The 23,687-nt window shown below is 36.3% G+C and overlaps 1 protein-coding gene across 1 annotated transcript; it reads left to right on the plus strand.

The window, feature by feature from the left end:
* Positions 1 to 650: 650 nt before the first annotated feature.
* Positions 651 to 19,377, plus strand: LOC106881550 (centromere/kinetochore protein zw10 homolog). The gene is made up of 7 exons (XM_014931991.3): positions 651 to 790; positions 4,790 to 4,992; positions 6,717 to 7,852; positions 12,269 to 12,444; positions 16,539 to 16,748; positions 17,492 to 17,626; positions 17,781 to 19,377. The coding sequence occupies exons 1-7, from the start codon at positions 748 to 750 to the stop codon at positions 18,161 to 18,163; spliced, it is 2,286 nt and encodes a 761-aa protein (XP_014787477.1). The 5' UTR covers positions 651 to 747; the 3' UTR covers positions 18,164 to 19,377.
* The last annotated feature ends 4,310 nt before the right edge of the window (positions 19,378 to 23,687 follow it).

Raw genomic sequence — 23,687 nt, forward strand, 5'->3', positions numbered from 1 at the left:
TCTCATAACAGTGACCATTCAACTTTATTGGTATTGCTACAAGATGTTATAGCAGTTGTTTTCAGAACTACAATAGTCCTCTGTTTGAAGTTTTATTCAGTCAGAAATTCCTTCTATTAAATATTACAAGCTACTGGTTGGCCTATGTTGAGACTTGTAAAAAATACACAGAATTTTCTGTTACATTCAGATCTAATAAATGACCATAGAGTTACCCAAACATTCAAAAAATTCTACGGACTGATAAGAATGTTGCTTCTGTTTATATAGCTAAGGTGACAGACATATTACTGGTCTCTGATTGGTCAAAACAACAGTCATGACAAAACCGCAATTTGAATATATCAGCAAACCAAGGAATCGCCACATTTTCACCAACTGGATGTAAAAAACAGAACCGCTTTAATTGCCATTCTCTATATTGTCCAGAAATTTGATCCGCTGAGCATATTAGAGTTACTACCCTTGACTGTTGTTTTTAGATTTTTAAACATCCTTTGCAGGGTATTTAAAATCTAAATGACTTTTTAAGAAATATTTAACTACTAATTGTTTGGATAATCTCAATTGATTGATAAATTTTCTACTCACTTTTTGACAAATACATTAATACTAGAATACTCTTCTGAACGTATTTTCACGCCAGCAACATCGCAATGAAGACCAAGTCTGTTACCCAGCATTCAGTGCGGTGAAAATTCAAATTGAGGCTTTTGAGTGGTTGGCGCCTCGTGTCGAAGGATAAGTATGGCGGCGACTTCATCGTCTCTCAAGGCAATTCTGTCTGAATGTGAGTATAATTCACACCTCTTTGATTGTCAGAAGAATTCTTCATTTCTATTTAAGAACAAGTCCACTTTGATTTCAAAATATATCAGCAAATGCTTCTGTTGGTGATATCTTTTCTAATTATGTCATTCTCTCCCACCCTCATCGCCACTATTGTTATTAACGACCTAAGGAGGGAACCTTATAACGCGATGCTGGACGTGGTAAAAATAGTTACCAGATTTCCCTCAAAATCACATTGTATTGTCTTAATCAAAGAACAGCGCTTTAGATTGTGTACTTCTACGTTCTCCCTGATAAGACGAGATGGTCACGACTGAAATGCCTTTGATCATTACGTTTGGTGTGTGAGGATTGACGTTTGCTGGTCTATAATATTGTTATGACTACAGGTGTTTTCTTCTCACTAGAATGTCAGTTAATAAAAGTTGACAGTACAAAAGATGAACGTATATATGCTCTTGTGTCTTTCCCTACTATCGACAGGGTAATCTTGAAGCAAACTAAAATGTATGTTTATATATATATATATACATACACACACACATACACTAACTTACATTGGCATTTACGCGCGGGTATCTCTGTCATTACTACGTTACAGGAATACAATAACAATTCTTGGTTTTCGTCTAACATTTGGTGCTTGAAGAAATTGCATTAACATTTGACCTAACTTTAAATGCCAAAGGATTTAAGGATGATCTATCTATCTATCTATCTATCTATCTATCTATCTATCTATCTATATATATATATATATATATATATATATATATATATATATATATATATATATATATATATATATATAAATCTGAATTAGAGCAACAGATATTTTTATTTTCAAACTGGTTTTCTAATTGTTTTTAGTAATTAGTTTATCGAAGAACCAATTAAGGGTTATATTATAGTTTTCGTTCATAAAAATTCATCCATTACTTCCGATAGAAAGCGTTTTTCTGTGGCTGGTGTAGTTGGTAAGACGAATACAGAAAAAAAAAGTTTTGTAGATTAGATAAATATAAATATCTCTAATGTACTTTCTGCATAGGAGTAGCGAACAAAGTATTATAGCGTGGGACATTTTACTTTTATTCTACCTTTGGTTTTGTTTTTCTTTTAATTCCGTTATTGCTGTTTCTCAATATTACACACATATGATTTCTGTCATAACTACAATTTGGGGTCTCCCATTAACTCTTAAGAGTATCATATAAATACGTGTTATATTCCAATAAAATATATTAGGAAACAAAGTCAGGAATGGGTGAGAACGATTTAAAATTCTTACAAATATTCCTTCTTTATGTTATCAATATAATCGTAATCAGAGTCGTCTAAAATGTGCCTCTGCAAAATTGCATTTGAAAACAAAGTTATGGTGAAACAAAGTCGGTGGGTGGGCACTTATTCTGACTAATTTATTTGTTTTATAGCACATTTGTAGGCAAAATGTGGCTTTTTGTTCCTTTCACAAATATATCCAGCAATGCCTTAAATTGATTTAGCTCGCACATTGTATTATATAAACACACATATATCTTCGTGAAATTAAGTCTCACTGGCTAATATCAGTTGTTTCCGTCGAAATATGACGACATTGCGATTGAGGTGTCATCGTGTTATCCAATCAATTTAGTAACTGAGCCAACACGCGAGTCTCATTGATCGCCGTGTTTACTAGTAAATTCAATCAAATTCTCTTCAACTGTTACCCTACAAGTTAACAGACATGAAAAAAGAACACGTATACATTATCTAAAAATATTCCTAGATACACTATGCCTGAAAATAATGGAAAGATTCAAGTATAATGCCTTTGATCACTGGCCTGCTCTGTCTGGGAGCTTAACTATTGGAATATCCGAAGACCGCTCCTAGTTAAGTTGATACTAATTTCAAAATACAATCCAAAGAGTCAATAGTTTCTATTTCTGCCTGTGACGTGTTCATTGTCAGGTCAGTCTTATTCCACTCTAACAGTCATTACATTGATCACTACTGAATCCTCAGATTTTGTATATGACTATTCAGCACACTGGGAAACAAACTTTGTGTGTGTGTGTGTGTGTGTGTAGTAAGAAGCTGGCTTCTTTACCATATGGTTCTAGGTTCAGTTCCACTGAGTGGCATCCTATGCCAACCAAAGCTTTGTGAATGGGCTTGGTAGACAAAAACTGAAAGAAGCTCATCGTGTGTATATATATATATATATATATATATATCATCATCATCATCATCATTTCACATCCGCTTTCCATGCTGGCATGGGTTGGACGGTTTGACTGAGAACTGGCAAGCCAGGAGGCTGCACCAGGCTCTAATCTGATCCTGCAAGGTTTCTACAGTTGGATACCTTTCCTAACGCCAACCACTCTGAGAGTGTAGTGGATGCTTTTATGTGCCACCAGTACGGAAGCCAGTGAGGCGGCACTGGCATCGACAACGCTCAAATGGTGCTTTTTACATTCCTGCGTGTGTGTGTGTTTATTTATCCACCACCACTGCTTGACAACAGGTATGGGTTTGTGTATTCCCCCTTAACTTTGTGTCTTAGCAAAAGAGGCCAATCACGCTTTAAAAAAATGTACTGGGGTCAATTTATTTGACTAAAATCCTTCAAGGCAGTGTTCCAGCATGGCCACAGTCCAATGACTGGAAGAAGTAATATATATATATATATATATATATATATATATATATATATATCGTTTAACGTCCGCTTTCCATGCTAGCATGGGTTGGACTAATATATCATCATCATCATCATCATCGTTTAACGTCCGCTTTCCATGCTAGCATGGGTTGGACGATTTGACTGAGGACTGGTGAAACCGGATGGCAACACCAGGCTCCAGTCTGATTTGGCAGAGTTTCTACAGCTGGATGCCCTTCCTAACGCCAACCACTCAGAGAGTGTAGTGGGTGCTTTTACGTGTCACCCGCACGAAAACGGCCACGCTCGAAATGGTGTCTTTTATGTGCCACCCGCACAAGCCAGTCCAGGGGCACTGGCAACGATCTCGCTCGAAAATCCTACAGGAGCCAGTCAGGCGGTACTGGCAACGGCCACGCTCAAAATGGTGCATCTCATGTGCCAACCGCACAAGAACCAGTCCAGGGGCACTGGCAACGATCTTACTTGGCTTGCCGGGTCTTCTCACGCACAGCCCATTTCCAAAGGTCTCGGTCCGTAGTCATCGCCTCGGTGAGGCCCAATGTACGAAGGTCTTGCCTCACCACCTCAGCCCAGGTCTTCCTGGGCCTACCTCTTCCACGGGTTCCCTCAACTGTTAGGGTGTGGCACTTTTTCATGCAGCTATCCTCCTCCATTCTCACCACATGTCCATACCAGCGCAATCGTCTCTCTTGCACGCCACAACTGATGCTTCTAATGTTCAGCTTTTCTCTCAAGATACTTACACTCTGACGGGTATTCACATTGACATTACACATCCAACGGAGCATACTGGCTTCATTCCTTGCGAGCTTACGTATGTCCTCAGCAGTTACAGCCCATATATATATATATGTTAATTCTCTAAATGAAGTATTAACAGTAACTGCACGATAAAGTGTAGTATATTGCCACTTAAGTGTGGCTGACCCCTAGGGGTGGATGTTACTGTTGCTTTTAGCAGGATGTCCTCCTGGGGCTCCTGGGGCTAAAAGCAACAGTAACATCCACCCCTAGGGGTCAGCCACACTTAAGTGGCAATATACTACACTTTATATATATATATATATATATATTAATAATAATAATAATAATAATAATATGCAATATTCTCATAACAGCAAATTTACCCATCAGTTTCATATAGTTACAAAAAAGCCAACAATCAGAAAAACTCAACACATCAGTGAACATAAGCTTGTATACATCACGCACACACACTGTTCTTCTGTACAGTTTCTGTTTCCCAATCTCTACTTATGGAGTGTAGGATTTTGAGATAGCTGTTATAAAATCTCTATAATTTTCATATTCTTGTAGCATCTTCAGAAAATTATGACATCACAACCAAGTTGAATGAGCTGAGCAGAAGAATCAACAAGATGAAAGTAAACATTTATGATATCATCCAAAACAAATATGTTGACTTTCTCCCCCAATTGATTATTGCCCAAAAACTCTCTAAAAGAGTAGACAACTTGAAGGGGGAGATGAAAACTGTAAAGACGGAAATAAATACTGAGGTTAGTGTTTGTTTTCTTACCTTCTATGCATGATGAAAACTATATTTGTTCACTCTAACATCTCCTTTTCCATCCTGACATGACTTGAACAAAGACTAATTTGGGGCAGTATTTTATGGCCTGATAGTCTTCCTCTATGCCAACCCATACATTTTCTTCAAGTATATGTATGTTCCACTTGTCCTCACAAAATTCAGAACTACAGGACATTGTTTATAGGTGATATGAATTTGACATTACTGTTTTCTTTTGTCATATAAAGAGGTAGAATGTAAACATATGCACACATAAATGTGTGTGCGAGCGAGATCATTGCCAGTGCCCCTGGACTGGCTTGTGCGGATGGCACATAAAAGACACCATTTCGAGCGTGGCCATTGCCAGTATCGCCTGACTGGCCTTCGTGCAGGTGACACGTAAAAGCACCTACTACACTCTCTGAGTGGTTGGCGTTAGGAAGGGCATCCAGCCGTAGAAACTCTGCCAAATTTAGATTGGAGCCTGGTGTTGCCATCCGGTTTCACCAGTCCTCAGTCAAATCGTCCAACCCATGCTAGCATGGAAAGCGGACAATGAACGATGTGTTAAGAATTTTCTCTAAACACTTGATTTTTGGTTCAGTCCTATTATGTAGCACCTTAGGCAACTGTCATCTATAACCTTGGGCCAGCCAAAGCCTTTCGATGTATCTAGCAGATAGAAACTGATAAAATCCTGTCGTGCATATCTATATATGTGTATAACCATTTGTACCTCTTGGCATTGCACAGTAGTTGCAATACAAGCAGGGCCCTTTTTTTCCAGTTTTCTATGATATGTAGGACAAAAAATGTATCTTTGCATGGAAACAGGTGAAGTTTGAACAAAGATCTACCTGAACAGATTCCATTTGATCCTTGTAAGCATGAAAAGGTGGATGTTAAAACAGTTATCCACACATACACACAATGGTTATGTGGTTGCAAAGTTTTCTCCACATCCATGTGATTTCAGATGTGGTGTATAGCTTCAGGCCAACTGTCTTGTGAGTGGAATTGCTAGGAGGAAAGTATGTGTTTGTGAATGTCATTCCACACGTCACCCACATACACTGACTGAAAGCAGTGCCTTTGTAAGCAAAAATCCCACTCTTGATATACAAGGATCAGTGAAATGAAAAAATACATTATTTGGAAAACTGATTGAAGTTGGTGACAGAAAGAACCTCCAGCTGTAGAAATTTTGCCTCCACAAGCAAAATTTTGTTTCATCTGTGCTATCAAAGAAATTGTGCTTTAAACCAAATCTCTCTTAAATTATACGTTACTGTCTTCATAAAAATCACACTAGATAATATAGTTCCCGATATGCAAAAAGACAGGATGGTCATAGCTGGAATGCCTGTAATCATAGGTTTTACTCAATCACGGTTAACCTTGAGCTAAACAATAACTGAAAGAAAGACTGTGAAGTCACTGGTCTATCTTGTATTTGTAATTGAAACAAGATGTAGTGGTTAGCATTTATTGAAAATATGTTTGTTTTCATTATAATTTTATAGTTTAACTTCAAGTGTTAATTTGTTTTCTTTATTGTTTAATTGTAAAGTTGTTCTACCTGTGTTATGGGCATGTGGCAAAATAGATTATTAATTAGAGTAAATATTTAATACAGTAATTTGAATAATAAGATTTGTGTGTTGTCATATACAAAAACATAATTGCAATTTCTACTTTGTCTTTCAGATTAGTTCCCAATTGAATAAATCAAATAATCAGTTTCAAAAATTGTCCAGCCAACGAGAGGAAGCAACATTAACACTGTCTTTTCTCGAAAAACTGCTCGTTTTGAATCAGCACCTTGAGTCAGCTGATGAAGCCTTTCGTCACACTAAATTTGTAGAAGTAACTGGAAATTTGCTGACCCTCCAAAAAATTCTTTCCAAGCCAGTCCATGTGCGCGAGGAGGAAATAAAAATTTTAAAAGCCATCCAAACTGAAATAAAGATTCAGAACCAGAGACTTATTCCAGAACTCAATGAAACCTGGAAGCGACATATTGTATGGGATGTTCATGACATCAATTCAGCTGAAGGAAAAATCAATAAATTAAAAATAATAATTCCTCCAAAAAATGATAAGATACTTCAGGAAACGGTACAAGCTATGTGGAAGATTGATATTCTAGATCCGTGGCTTGTCAAATTTGGCAACAACCTTCTTAATTATTTCATTAAGCCAATTATCACAAATCCAACCAGACTACTTGAGCAATCAGAAGGCAATTGTTTGGCTCTTGCCATAGATCCTCCTACTGAAGAAAGTCAGACCAGTCCTGAGGATGTCCTCTCTCAAATTGGTGTAATTATGAAGAAACTCAATGAAAATCTCTTTTCTGTTCCTCTCACCTCTTCCAATGATGGTACACAGCCAGCAATTTCTCTGATGGAACGTTTTGGTTGCCTTAATTCTCAAGAAATATGTCGAGTAATTGTCCAAGACTGTCTCTTACATGCAATTCCTTGTAATAACAAAGATTTAGAAAAGTTCAATGACGTTATTGCAGTGGTGAATTCATTTCAAAATCAAATGTCTGACATGTCATTTATTGATGAGAAAATTACCTCCTTGAAAGATTTTATGGAGAATGTAAATGTTCTCTTTGCAAATAAAAAATGTCAGGAGATTCTTGAAGCAGCACACAAATTAATGACTTCTGAGATTCATCAAACTTTAGTAATATCTAATGACAAACCTCTTGGAGAATTGCCTTCACTGGATTCTGAAGCTCCAGCTACTAAGAAAGCCAAGAAAATAGAAATATTGGCTAATGAGACTCATCTTAGTGATAATACCTTTAGATTACCTACATGTCATATAAGGTTAGTAATGGTGTAAATCACTTTCAAAATTCATTTTCTTTTCGTTAACATTTATGTGTTTCTTCTCGACTGCATTTAACTTCAAATCTTTTATGGCCAGCTGCTCTTGTGTGTGTGTTCTAATTTTAACTCAAAGCATTTATCAGCCATTTGTTTTACTATCCTCAACTGCGAAATTGCTTATTGACCACCACCTTTAATGTTGTTGTTGTTGTTACTCCGTCGCTTACGACGTCGAGGGTTCCAGTTGATCCAATCAATGGAACAGCCTGCTCGTGAAATTAACGTGCAAGTGGCTGAGCACTCCACAGACACGTGTACCTTTAATGTAGTTCTCAGGGGATATTCAGCGTGACACAGTTGACTTGGCTGACCCTTTGCATTACAGGCACAACAGAAACAGGAAGTAAGAGTGAGAGAAAGTTGTGGTGAAAGAGTACAGCAGGGTTCGCCACCATCCCTTGCCAGAGCCCCGTGGAGCTTTAGGTGTTTTCGCTCAATAAACACTCACAACGCCCAGTCTGGGAATCGAAACCGCTAGTCCGCTGCCCTAACCACTGGGCCATTGCGCCTCCATTCCACCTTTGATACATACATATATATCAACCAATGTTTTGTGAAGTTGGTAGGTAGAAACTGTACAATGCTTGTTGTGTGTGTACATGTGGCAGTTTTACAGCTGGATGCTCTTTATGTCATCAACTCCTCTTGTTTCCAAGTGAAGTAGTAAACTTCCAGTCTGTCAAATCACAACAAACAGCCTGGACATGTTTTAAGCTGAGATTTGGAAACAAATGGCATTGATTGAATGCACTATTTATGAAGATTGCATGACATGTCTAGAAGCCCAGACATGCTTTAGTGGTGGACTGCAAGCAAATGACATGGTCAAGAAGCTACTGTTTACAAACCAGTGAATGTAAGGAAAGGCGTCAATCTGTAGAAACCATGCCAAAACAGACACTGAAGATCAATGCAGTCCCCTGGCTTATTGGATCCTTTCAAACCATCCATTTCATGCTACCTGGGAAAAGGGGCAGTAAATGATGGAGTGATTGCACATACACACAGAATGGGTTCTTTCAGTTTCCATTTACTAAATCCACTCACATAGCTTTTGTTGGCACAGGGCTGTAGTAGATGACAGTTACTCAAGGTGCCATACAGTGGAACTGAACCCAAAACAACATGGTTGGAAAGTGAATTTCTCGATCATGCAGCCATGTCTGCAACATCACCCTTTCTTATTGTAATATCTTTGTACTGTTGACACTGCTCTTCTGTTTGTTCTCTTTACCAACAACCAATATGGCCTCCAGTACTACTAAACACACACACACACACATATATAACCATATTACATATATATAACCACTGCAGAGTGGTTGGTGTTAGGAAGGGCACCCAGCCATAAAAATCCTGCCAAAACAGTAGCATAGGGTAGTTTTTCTACCTGGCCAGCTCCTGTGAACCATCCTACCTATGCACGCATGGAAGATGTACATTAAACAATGATGTTATATATAACACCATACTACATATATATATGTGTTTATTGTATTTCTGTGAACCTCTATATTTTGTGTGTTACTACCACCACTCTCCATCCTATGTATTTAATCATCAAAACATTCAAGTATTGCTGGGTTTTTTTTGTTTTCTTGATAGATTAACCCTTTTGATACAAACCCAGCTGAAACTGCTTCTGGTTCTGTAGTACAAATGTCTTGTTTTCATAAATTTTGAATTAAAATCTTCCACCAAACCTTAGTCACAATTTATGTTCCTAACACTAGCTTGATAATTCAGTTATTTTACTAAATTCTTTGTTATATTTAAAATTAATTGAAAGAAACACAGAGCATTTCAATACAGTACCAAAAGGGTTAAAGTGACCTTTCTGGTAACTCAGATGCTAATGTTGCAATTAGAATAATAATTTCTATGAAAGGTTATAAAGAATTTGTTCCTATTTTTGTATCAATCTGAAATAATATATTAGAAAACTGGTCACATGTATAATAGAGTTTTTGTTTTTCATTCAATAACGTTAATACTGGGGTAAATATTTTTTTAGATTATATACCTGTATTGGAGGAAGTAGATGCATGCCTATGTGCTTTTGTTAAATTTAAGTTAATTGTTTGTGAAACTGATAAACTTTATCTGAGTCCAGAGACCGAATAAAGAGCTTGCTTCCCAACCATCTGGTCTTGTGTTCAGTCCCACTGTATGGCACCTAGGACTAGTGTCTTTTATTTTAGCCATGAGTTAACCAGCCTTATGAGTGGATTTGGTAGACAGAAACTGAAAGAAGCCTGTCTATCTGTGTGTGTATTTTTGCATGTGCCCTTGTCTAGATGTCATGAGAGGGTTATGAACGAGCATCATTGTCATGTCTACCTATGGGAAAATATTGCCTTGTGTGGAGATATGTGAAGATTGATGATTAGCTATTAGTGACAGAAACAATCTTTGTAATGAATGTAATATATTTGTACATCCAACTTAACTTGGATGTGTTGTGCAAATACCATAAGCTGCAGTAATCTTCCTCAGATATCATCACATAGACGTATAGTGCTAAAATGCACAGATTATATCAGCAAATGGAATTTCGTCTGTACCAGTGTTAGGACTGTTGTATTATGTGATTTCAGCATATTTTCCCATAATTCAAATTAATATTCATTACAAATACTGCTTCCGTTGCTTATAGAATTGTTATACAGAGCCTGTCAGCTTTTTGTGATATCACTGACTATTTAGTCAGTGTTAAACTATATTAGTTTGATGAGATTTCAGCCCAGCATTCCCTGTTTAGGTGTCTATTGCTGATGGTTTGAAAATACACTGAAATCACAATACAATAGTCCTAACACTGGTGCTGATGAAGTTTCATCTGCTGATACAATCTGATTTTTTAGCATTATTCGTCAATACAAGATGATCTCTCAGAATGATTGCTGCAGTTTATGGTGTTCACACAGCTCATCCAAGTTAAAGTTTGATGTACAACGTCCATGCCAATGCCACGTGAGAAGCACCCATACTGGTGCCATGTAAAAAGCACCCAGTACACTCTGTAAAGTGATTGGTGTTTTATGTCTTGTTACCAAATAGCTATATACTTTTTCCACTCTCTTCCACAAGTTCCTTTCACTTGGATCACTTAGCTCCTCTTTACCCAGTTTTAATCCTCCATAGTATCACATGTCTATTCCAGCACAGTCTTTCCTCTTGCACACTGTGTGTAATACCTCTTATACTCAGTTTTTCTTTCAGCTCATTTGTGCTTTGCTGTTTATGAGCACTAACATAACATATCAAGTAGAACATACTTGCTTGATATCTTTCCAACCTTTATACATCCCCTATATTCAAAACGATAATAAAGCGGAAGTGATGTATACCAGTGATTATCCCTGTCGGTTCAGCTGTTTTCTTTATTCTGTATCCTTAGTTGAGCTTTTGACCATATTGCTGTCAATTATTTTAGTAGCTATCCACTGTTTGTATCTGGTGAAGTCTTCTATGCATTCTCCTCATTCAGCAACCTCTCGTAACAACACTTCTTTACCTCTTTCTTCTTGGGTTAGTGAGGGTAAATGAGCCATTATCATTCCATAAGATTCATCATCATCATCATCATCGTCGTTTATTGTCCGCTTTCCATGATAGCATGGGTTGGACGATTTGACTGAAGACTGGTGAAACCAGATGGCTACACCAGGCTCCAATCTGATCTGGCAGAGTTTCTACAGCTGGATGCCCTTCCTAACGCCAACCACTCCGAGAGTGTAGTGGGTGCTTTTACGTGCCAGTCAGGCGGTACTGGTGGCCTGGATATTTTTTGTTAAACTATTCCATTATTGTTACATTAACTTTGGTAATTATATATTTGAAATCTGTTAGCCATATCTTAAAAGATACATCAGCAAACATAACATACATCAACAAATATGAATATTTAACCCTTTAGCATTCAAATTATTCTGTCAGGTGTAATCCTTATGTATTCAGTTTTCAATTAATCAAGCATTATCTCTTAGCTTTGAGATTCTGATGATTTGATTGTTTATTTTTAGAATGACATTGTAGGATAGGTGTGATAGGTCAGAGATAGCTGGTTTGAATGTAAATCTAATAGAACATTTGGCCTAGATGTGGCCTGTTTACATGCTAAACAGTTAAGACCAAATTAGAATTATAAATATTAACATCAATAGCTCAGTATAAACATTAATTTCAAACAAAACTGCTTTAATTATTTAGAATCTGTTATTTAAAGGATTAATTTGTAAACTTTTGAATGTATAAAATGTTTCTGAATCTACTTAATATACAAAGTTTTATGTATTTGTTATTCTTTAAAAGATTTCTTTTACTGATATGTCTATATTTTGTTTTTTGTAGTGAATCTGTTGTGAAGCTAATAACATTATCTTATGAAACCCTCACAGAAGCTGTATCCAGTTCTGCTCCATGTGCCATTAAGATGTTTTATGCTGTGCGAAATATATTTGAGTTATTTTGTTGTGTTTTTCCTACTTACCACAAACAACGTTTGACCACTTTACCACAATTAACTGGTAGGAATCATTTTTACATTTTCCTTACAGTCTTGTAGTACTAATGGTTGAAAAAAATAATAGTAAGATCACATAGATGATGGTGCCAGTTAGAACTGCAATAAATGTTGTAGAGTTTGAATCTGTGTCATGGTGTGGTCTCAAGGCTGTATTATTTTTAGTAAAGTATTTCTTATCTCAATCATATTTTACTGTTTCATAGAAGTTTACATATTGTCTCATAGAATTGAAAGGATGTTTGAAAGATCACAATATTAAGAACCCAGAAATATAAACAGATATTTTGGTTGGGTACTCGATATTTTCATATTTCTACTGAGAACTAATTGATCTGCATTTCTAAAAAGCATTCGATTTTGGTTGACCTTCAAAAATTTAACTTAAAAAGTGTTTTTCATTGTACAACACAACTATGAATGAATCATTTAGGTCTGTGAGTTTTGGTTGCATGTAAGATGTGGAGAGACATTCCCAAGACATGCCTAACTGTTTCTCATCGGTCAGGGATGAAGAATAGGTGTTGGCAGGAATAAAGTAGTTAGCGTAGAACTGTCAGAGCTCTGCCTAGTCATGTGACTAAAAGTGCAGTAGAGATGGGAAGGTATGGAAGAGTGTAAATGTGATTAAACACTTGAACTGCCAGTTATGTTCAGAGACAGTGATGGTCTGGTAGAGGCTGGTTTTGAAGGTCCATTGCTTTGCAATTATAAATTAGATATAAATACATGCCAGACATTGTTTTTAAAAACAGTATCATCACAAAAGCAACATCAATCTGCACACATCCTAGCAAGTAGCACCATATATACTATCAAATGTTTCCAGAATCTGTGCAGACACTGAGTTATAGACTTCAGTGAACATTCAGGAATTTTTTTTTTTTTTTTTGTCACTAAATGCAATAACAATAATAAAAAGAATAATAAGAGGACAGATGCCATGAAACTTCAATCAAGTATTGAAAACAATGGTAGCGGGAGAAAAAGAGGGACAGATCTGTTATTGACAGTAAGAGGTAATGTGTGGAAAATCTATAAATAGATTCAGTAGAAGTTAAAAATTTTCTTAACACCTGAATGAAATAATAGCTTTTTAGATTTATTTACCATAGTCCTCCAGGCAATCACAGAGGAGTTCAAGACAGGTTGCCCCTGGGAGCTCCTCTATGCTGATGACCTTGCCCTAATTGCGGAGTCACTATCAGAACTAGAGGAGAAGTTTCAGGTGTGGAAGCAAGGTCTAGAATTGAAGGGCCTTAGAGTCAACCTAGCTAAAACCAAAATCCTAATAAGTAGGAAGGTAGATAAAACACAAACCCCTTCAGGTAGATGGCCCTGCTCAGTATGTAGAAAAGGAGTAGGTAGTAACTCTATAAGATGTACCCGGTGCAAGCTATGGACACATAAGAGGTGCAGCAACATCAAAGGCAGGTTAACTAGCAAGTTAGTTTTTGTTTGTGGCAGATGTTCAGGTGCAATAAAGACTGCAAACAAACAGGAAACAACTTCTATCTCATTCCAGGGTGAAAAACTAGAGGTAGTCGATAGCTTCCGCTATCTGGGCGACCAAGTTAGTAGTGGGGGTGGGTGCGCTGAAAGTGTAGCTGCTAGAATAAGAATAGCCTGGGCAAAGTTTAGAGAGCTCTTACCCCTGCTGGCGACAAAGGGACTCTCACTCAGAGTAAAAGGCAGACTGTATGACGCATGCGTACGAACAACCATGCTACATGGCAGTGAAACATGGGCTGTAACTGCTGAGGACATACGTAAGCTCGCAAGGAATGAAGCCAGTATGCTCCGTTGGATGTGTAATGTCAATGTGAATACCCGTCAGAGTGTAAGTATCTTGAGAGAAAAGCTGAACATTAGAAGCATCAGTTGTGGCGTGCAAGAGAGACGATTGCGCTGGTATGGACATGTGGTGAGAATGGAGGAGGATAGCTGCGTGAAAAAGTGCCACACCCTAACAGTTGAGGGAACCCGTGGAAGAGGTAGGCCCAGGAAGACCTGGGCTGAGGTGGTGAGGCAAGACCTTCGTACATTGGGCCTCACCGAGGCGATGACTACGGACCGAGACCTTTGGAAATGGGCTGTGCGTGAGAAGACCCGGCAAGCCAAGTAAGATCGTTGCCAGTGCCCCTGGACTGGTTCTTGTGCGGGTGGCACATGAGATGCACCATTTTGAGCGTGGCCGTTGCCAGTACCGCCTGACTGGCTCCTGTAGGATTTTCGAGCGAGATCGTTGCCAGTGCCCCTGGACTGGCTTGTGCGGGTGGCACATAAAAGACACCATTTCGAGCGTGGCCGTTTTCGTGCGGGTGACACGTAAAAGCACCCACTACACTCTCTGAGTGGTTGGCGTTAGGAAGGGCATCCAGCTGTAGAAACTCTGCCAAATCAGACTGGAGCCTGGTGTTGCCATCCGGTTTCACCAGTCCTCAGTCAAATCGTCCAACCCATGCTAGCATGGAAAGCGGACGTTAAACGATGATGATGAGATTTCCTTTCAGTTTCCATTTTCTGTTTTGAGTTCTTTCATTTTATACTGCTTCTATTTGAAGTAACACTTCTCTGTTCAAAATTTGAATATGTAATTAAATTCTGATTGTCTATGTGTGTGTGTACATGTCTATGAAATCATGAGTACATAAATTGTTCTATCCACTTCTATTCTCTTCATATTGTAAGTCAATTAATCAAAAATATAGTTTAGATGCCTGATGAATTCGTAAACAAACCATACTCATAAAACTGTGTGTGGCAATGCTTTATTTTTGACTAGTCTTAACTCAGCCTTAATCACAACCACAGAGATAACTAATTAATCATTTCAGAACAATTCCAGGTCCTGCACATTGGATAAACTGCAATTGTATTTTGCATTCCATCATATACAGGATTGTAGAGTACAGTGGTCAGGATAAGTTCTATACAGTCTGTTGACCAGTGATTTGGTTTCTATCCAATTAGAATGAGATTCTAAAGGAAGTACACATGCTTGATTCAGTGTGTTCTAGTCTGGGTTCTTCTGGATTTATTGTTAAGAGTAACCCTGCACTGATTCTGTGTCTGCAGAAAAGAAAATAAGTGATGAGGGAGAGGTTTCAATAATATTATTGAGAAAGACACAGGTGTCTCTTGATGAAGTGTTGTTAGTTTGTATCTTTTCACTTAGTCCTATACTAGAAGTTAGAAATATAAACTATTTGGTAGTGATATATTTAACTATCTTAGAAAGCAACTATTAGTTTAGTAATTTACCATGCCATCTCATATGTCAATAAAAAGATAGCAATTAGTGTCATTAATATTTCGATATCTCTTTTCCATACTGGCATGGATTGATAGGATCTGCAATGCAACATCTCAATCCAGCGTCTTCTTGTCTCTCAAGCATTTCTTCTGCCACAGGTACTCTCTACACCAAAAATTCATTGTAATTTTCACCTCAGCATCTAAATTATGCAATTGTTTCTCCTACATACAATGCAAAATGCTTCTGATACCCAGCTACTTGCTCAAGCCACTTATGATCAGTTCTTTTTTTTTTCTTATTTTTCCTTATAAATTTATTTTGCACATGAATACTTGGCTCACTCCATTCTCATCATTCTGTTTCCTTCTGCACTCACTAACTTGTTTGGCACCACACTTCATGTGATACCTTGAGTTTACCTTTTATACAAAAGAAGAAATCAATTTATAATTATATTTCTCACTTGCTATCATTATTATTATAATAGTGAGGATGCAATATATTAGTAAGTTTTCAGCAAACTATCTGAGTTCTGACATTCGTTTTCATTTGGAATTGTTTAATTTCCTTTATATTGCCATTATCCTTGAGAAAGTATGTTGTCACATTCTATATCTGATCCTCTAAAATTCTTAAGCCTCATCTCGTATGGAAAACAATAATTAATAATGTTGGTTGAATGGCAGTTTCCCACACCTAAGATAAATATTTACCTAACTTTCACTGGTGTAGCATTAAGATTGACACAATGTGTAACAGAACATAGTTTCGTTTTAGAGAGTTGATGATATTTTGTGTATTTGAATCCTAAACTTTTAAAATATTTTGTTATATTGTAGCCATCCACTACAACAATTGTATGTACATATCTCATCATCTTATGCTCCTTGGGCCTCAATTCAGTCGTATGCTACCACCTCCACTGTGTGAGGGTGCAGGTACATTCATGGACCTAATTCAGAAAATCCGTTCGATTGGAACAGGAGATTTGTTGCAACAAATGGCAACACAAAGAAAGGATATTCTTGAATGCCTTAGCTCTGCTGCAGGTAAAGTTTTTATAAATTTATATGAACATTTTCTGATATTTTTTATTTTTTAATTTTTCTTTTAATCAATGTATGTTTCTGTATAAATATATATATATATAAATTATAAAACGGATCTGTTTTAGAATTTCCAACCATGAGTTTTCTGCTGAGTATTCTACAGACTTGTATACTCCCTTAACATAATTCTCAGGTAGAATCAGTAGGATCTTTGAATCAATTTCTTTTATATTTGTCATTAGACTGTGATTATGCTGGGGCGCTGTCTTCAAGAATTTGTAGTCAAATATATAGACTCCAGTTCTTTTTTTTTAAAAGACTAGTACTTATTCTATCATCTTCTTTTTAACAAACCTCTAAGTTATAGGGACATAAACACACCAACACTGGTTGTCAAGTGGTGGTGGGGCAGACACACATATATACATACACAACTGGCTTCTTTCAGTTTCTATCTACCAAATCCACTCACATGGCTTTGGTTGATCCGAGGCTATGGTAGAAGGTATTTGCCCAGGTGCCATACTGTGGGACTGAACCCAGAACCATGTGATTGGAAAGCAAGCTTCTCACCACACCTGTGTCTTTTTATGCAATTTCTTTTGCAGTGACACACACACAAACACTGGTCATTGATTTAATAATAATGATCAGAAGTGGGGAATACTTGATGTCACTTTTGTGTGATTCTTTTTGATATTTATATTTTCTTCTTTATATCTCTGGATGTTTTTAAATTCTAGGATTTGTTTCCATTTCTGATGAAAGAAACCGTTTTTCTGCTGAGCGCTCTATTAAGCAAGTTGTCTACAAGCTGAACCACCTAAAAACTGTATGGGAAGACATTCTTCCTCCTAATATCTACTTCAAAGCTATGGGTTTGTAATATTATTTACTTATTTATTCTTATCTTTCTGATGTGCTATCTTATAATTTAGTTCTTAACATTTTGATTTTTTTAACTTCTAAATTTGTTCCTTCATTTTTTCTAATTTTAAATATAAGAATTATTTTTTTTATCCCCATTTATAGGTACACTTATAAACTGTGTCTTGGTGGAAATGATTAGCAGCATCATAAATTTAGTGGACATAAGTGCAGAAGAAGCCAGTCACCTACATCAACTGCTTTGTCTTTTGAATGAGAAAGCTGAACCATTGTTTTGTACGAAACATAATGCTGATTCAAGTAACAATGCTCATGTCAAAATTGAGTTACAACGGAACATTCCTAGCTGGATGAAGTTTAAAGAACTCATTTTTGTTCTTAATGCCAATTTACAAGAAATTTCTGACCGGTGGGCTGATGGCAAAGGCGTTTTAGCACATGAGTTTTCAAGTAATGAAATGAAACTGTTGATTCAAGCTCTATTTCAAAATACTGACAGACGAGCTGCTGTGTTATCTCGATTATAGTTCCTTAGTTAATTATAACAACTGTAGCTTTAAAAGTATGGGACTTGCAGACTTCTGTTAGTTACATGTCACATGTTACTGAACTTCTCTGAAGATTTTCACCTGTGACTTTCATCCTTCCTAACATATTTTGTCTGTCATATCTGTTTGCTATCTCTCTTTCTCTCTCTCTCTCTCTTTCCATACACACACAAACACTACATACACTCTGTCAGAAAATAAAGAAGGGATGATCACAGCAAGAAATGCTTTTGATTGTAGGTCTGCTTAACCTGGATCTAAACAACAACAATAACAACACATTGTTTCTTTGTTGTCTTGACTTGCAATGTCTGGCTTGCACACCTCAGAAAATAGTATGGGCTGTATTTAGTGGGGAAAGTGCTGTGAGATGCAATAGATTTTCAACTCGAGCCTTTTGTGACCATATTTCTGTTGAAATACACTGCCTTTGTTTCATTTAATTTTTAAAATATTGAATTTTTTGAAAAAAATAACTGTTATTAAAGCTGGTGTTTGGAACATAAATTAACAATGGAATATTGAGGGAAAGTTTAAATTTAGATCACTTTAAAACAGGAAATTTGTATCATAGAACCAGGGAGTTTTGGATAGGATGGCATCGAAAAGGGTTCAGTAAACTAATTATAAATTAAGAGGAATATTTTGTGGGGTTATTCCTTAGCTTGCTTATATCATTTATACATTTTTCACAGGCTACATACAGAGTCTCAGTGGTGCTACATGTCTTGTAGGCCTGTTTTATATATATGTACATGTATTTCTCTTTCAATCTGCTTGTCTATATTAACCTTTGCAGATGTAAATTGAATACTCTCTTCCTTGTCTAAAGCAGATATTGCATCCATTCATATGATAATGGACTTCATTATTAAATAAAGGCTAATTTTAGTGTAAATAATTTCTGGAAAATTGGGTGACTTTTCAGTTTTAATATATTTTAGCCTCTCTTACATTTGGTTTTTATTTTATTTATGCATAAGCACTTTCATATCTTCTCACAGTCTCTCTCTCTCTCTCCTCTGACAGTATTTCTCGCAAATGTATACAAAATTTCTTCCCATATTAATTCTACAGTTTGTACATTAACAGAAACATTTTATATATAAATATATATATAAATACAAATTTTTTTATATTTATCCTTGCTGACTTTTTTTCTATAAATAGTATAAAAAATTGTTTATATCCAATTGACTTCTTGTTATTTGCTGTGGAATAAACATTCTATTTCCTTAAATTTTTTTTTTTTTTTTGTAATTTCCTCAAAGTTAATTTGCAAGGTTTGCAAATCAGTAAAACAAAAAGCACTTACAACCTCAACTATAGTAATATTTTATCTTACTGGAGTTGGTCCAACATTTACTTTGTTTCGAGAAAAAAATATAACTGCTCCATCACAAAATTAAACCTAAAGTTGTCAAAACACTGGTTAAACATCAATAGAATCAATAGACAGATGGATGTACTTACGAATATAAAATACAATGTGAACATGAATGGAAACAACGAATTCAGATAAAAATCTATTATGATTTAGTTTTGTAGTCTTATTGATTATCATAGTATTTCAGAACAAGTTTGTAGCATTGTGCCAATGTGAAAAAACAATATTAGAAGAATGACTGTAAAGAAGAGAGAAAATATTAGGAGACTGAACCCAAAACCATTTGGATACAATACAAAGTTTTTCCCATGCAGTCACAACTGCACTTACATGTGTGTGTGTGTCTTCATCATCGTCATCATTTGATGTCCACTTTCCATGCTGGCATGGGTTGGACGGTTCTATTAAAGCCTACTAAGTAGAAAACCTCACAGGCTTCAGTGTCTATTTTGGCATGGTTTTTACAACTGGATGCCCTTCTCACACACACACCCTTTGATTTTTAATTTACAAAACGGTTGCAGTAACAACGTTCTCTATTATTAATGAATATTCTTCGAATCCATAGAGATTTCTGATGCTGATATTAAAAAAGGTTATAACAGGCATGCTGGGGGAGACACTTGGTGTTGAAATGGTAAGAAATAAAATTCTTTCTTAAAAGAATGTTTTGTAACAGGGGTGATGAAATGCTAACATTTGGGTATTCAATATAGATTTGTTTGCTTTCACAGAAGAAAATCTCCAATAGTTAGTTGAGGGAGGATCAGATTGGAGCCTGCTGCAGCCAACTGGCTTGCCAGTCCACCCAGTCAAACCGTCCAGCCCATGCCAGCATGGAAAACAGATGATGATGAGGTTGGGATAAGTAAGCCTCAATGTGGTTGCCAAGTCTATTTGAAATAAATTCTCTGCAGTATGCACCATTACTCTCTTAGAAGCTATACAATGAAATATTGTGGTCTTGGGATCTGCGAAATTTTTTTCTAACCCCCCAAGAAGCTTTTTCAAATTCAAAGTTATGTCATTTTAACCAGTTGGAAGCCTCTATTACTGCTGTATCAGAAGTCACAATTGTCTGTTTCTATGGGAATAGAATTTTACCATTATGTATTTCCAGTCTGAGTGCAGCAAATAGGATTTGTCTTAAACACAAGACTGATTTTCTTTTGCTTTAAAATGAGCTCCTTGGCGGTGAGTTGTGTTATTCTGTTGGAGAATATGAAGACAGAGGAAGAAGCTTTTTTTTTTTTTTCAGAAGTGTTTTACCAAAGGAGATGTAACAGAAATAACATGCTATGAGCATGCAACTACACCACTGAAGTATGTATTGTCACTGTACAAAAGTGCCATGAGTATGTCCCCATTAGAAAAACACGTGGATGGAAAAGGGCACTCTTAGGAATGGCATTCTGTTTTTTGTGAAGAGGAATTAGGAATCGGCTGCACCACACCTGTTGATTACAACAATTATTTATGAGAAACATGTGCAAAGGATTTACTCAACAATCCATTAAATAATGGTGGTTTCAGCAGAATTGTTGAAATAGATGAAGCAGTATCTTTGAAGTGATAATACAGCATAGGTAGAATGTTACCTAGACAGTGGGTTGAACTTACCCCAGATAGTCATACTGTAAATGCTAACCTTTACGCTCAACTGCAGCAAGTATATGATACTTTGAAAGCCTGCTACATAGTATTGACAATGTCCTAGCACACATAGCCAATATGACCAAGTGCAAACTTGAAGGGCTGTAAGTGCTGCCTCACTCAGCTTACAGTCCAAACCTTGTACCATAGATTACCACCTTTTCCAAACAATGGCTCATTTCTTGCATGCATAGGTTTATATAAATACGTATGCATATGTGTATATATATATATATACACACACACACATATATATACCTATGAATATATATATATATATATACACAGAGATATTTATATATGTAGATGGTTTTATATATATATATATATGAAAGCATTGTGAATAGATCTGGACAGAAATTGAAAAAAGACCGTGTGTGTGTGTGTGTGTGAGAGAGAGACAGTTTGTTTTACTGTCCCCTTGCCCAATCTGCCATGTAAACATGTATGGGCATGGTGAAATATTACTTGTAAATAGGCGAGGGTTGGCGACTGGAAGGGCATCTAGCCATACAAAATGCCAGATCCATGCGAGCATGGAAGAGTGGATGATTCATACATATATATATATTCAAGATTAAATAAAAAGACAACAAACGGAAAATATGACATACCTATATATATATATATATAATTTTTAAAAAACGTGTAGTAAATAAGCAAACAAACATATACTAAATATACAGACGAACAAAAAATACAGAAGGTCACTAACTCTTCATCAGTTATTAGCCAGAGGGTCAAATGCAATTTCTGCCATTATCGATAAGATTGCTTCCATTCTGGAGGCACCAGCAAGAAACTTGCCGACATGAGACCAAAACGAGAACGGCTCGAGATGAGGTCATTAGTGGATGGACGAGGAACAAAACAATAAACAGAGTAAAGGGTTCATATTTAAAAAAAAATTTATGGGGTAGGGTACAAAAGGAATATATATATATAGCGTACATATATAGCCAGATGTATGTGTGTGTGTATATATATATATATATATATATATATTTAAAAGAATCCCAAATTTTATTTAATTTGCTTTGCGAGGACTGTTTTAACGAAGTCGCATCTTGTCCCTACCTTCAAAACGCGGAGTAGATAAAACTGGGGACAACTGAGGAAGGTAATGTTCTTTATGTTGCCTGTCTCGTTTCTCTATTTGTTTTTTTTTTTGTTTTTTTCGTTGTTCGAAAAAAAAGTTCGTTTTCTATATTTTTGTTTTTTATGTTCTCTTTTCTCATTTTGTTCACGTTTTTTTGACGTCCTGTACCCATATATGCATGTATATATACATATATATGTATGTACATATATGTATGTATATATTATTTATATATATATATATATATATATATATATATCGGAGTAAGTACATAAATGTGCAACAAGGTGGAAAAAGGAGTACTCAAATACCAGAGGCAGAGTAATATGCTTTATTTAAAAGCAGCAGAAATATGACAAAAAAACTGTTACTCGGAGTTTCACGTTCCCGTTCATCGGACAGTTTTGTTAGAAATGGGGTTTTTTTCCCCATACATTCATTGAGGCCGATATTGTCACCCGAGACGTTACAACCTTATCTGATTCTGTGTATATGCATATATCTACTGGATTGCGGACATTTATCAATGGTTTCTCTCATAGTATTAATAATGCTATTTTCTTTCATTAATAAAACGACGCCGATATGCTAGTATTTATAATGTTAAAAGGGAAACTTTACTTTTCTACACTTTCACTTTCTTAGAAAATGAAATACTATTCTACTTCCGTATGAAGGTGTTTAGTCATTTCTCTAACTTCACGATTATGCCAAGACCACGTAATCCTACTTCAATCCTTCCGGATAATATTTCACCAATACCTTTTGGAGATTTGTGCAATTTGGAAATAAATTTTGAGCAGATGATTCTTGATGGTGTCAACAGTCGAGATTTGGAGGGAACGATGCGATGGCTTACAAGACACAACCTACTAGCGAACACGAGAAATTGCGAACACTGTCAAGAACCCATGCGTTTTATTGCAGATATCGCTAAATATCCAACAGACACGAAGAAATGGAATTGTCGTAAGTGTAAGAAAGAAAAATCGGTACGGGAAAGATCTATTTTCTCCAACTCTAAATTACCTCTTTACAAAGCTACTCAGCTGCTCTACTTATGGTCAACCGACTGTCCTCAGAAAATGCTATTAAATGAGATACGAGCATCGGAGCGTACGGTAGCGGGTTGGTTTGACTTTGTGGATGACATTTGTCGCAGGTGTATGCTTGCTCACGACAAAAATCTTGATGGCTTTGATGATGCTGGCTCTTATTTCAGACAGACTTTCCCCACACCTCATACTTTGGGAAATCTTTTGTTTTGGATTGCCACTTTCTATTCTCTGTGATCATATTCTGGTGTAAAGAAACTTTTTTCCAAAATTTTTTGGATTTTGTCTAAGAATGTTTTCTCTTAAGTC

The sequence above is a fragment of the Octopus bimaculoides genome, chromosome 4, assembly GCF_046866305.1.
Source record: "Octopus bimaculoides isolate indiv1 chromosome 4, ASM4686630v1, whole genome shotgun sequence".
Classification (NCBI taxonomy): domain Eukaryota; kingdom Metazoa; phylum Mollusca; class Cephalopoda; order Octopoda; family Octopodidae; genus Octopus; species Octopus bimaculoides.

Coding starts and splice junctions, on each gene's coding strand:
- LOC106881550 (XM_014931991.3), top strand. CDS start 748: ATGGCGGCGACTTCATCGTCTCTCAAGGCAATTCTGTCTGAAT. Junction 4,993..6,716: donor AGACGGAAATAAATACTGAG/GTTAGTGTTTGT, acceptor TTTGTCTTTCAG/ATTAGTTCCCAATTGAATAA. Junction 16,749..17,491: donor ATGCCTTAGCTCTGCTGCAG/GTAAAGTTTTTA, acceptor TTTAAATTCTAG/GATTTGTTTCCATTTCTGAT.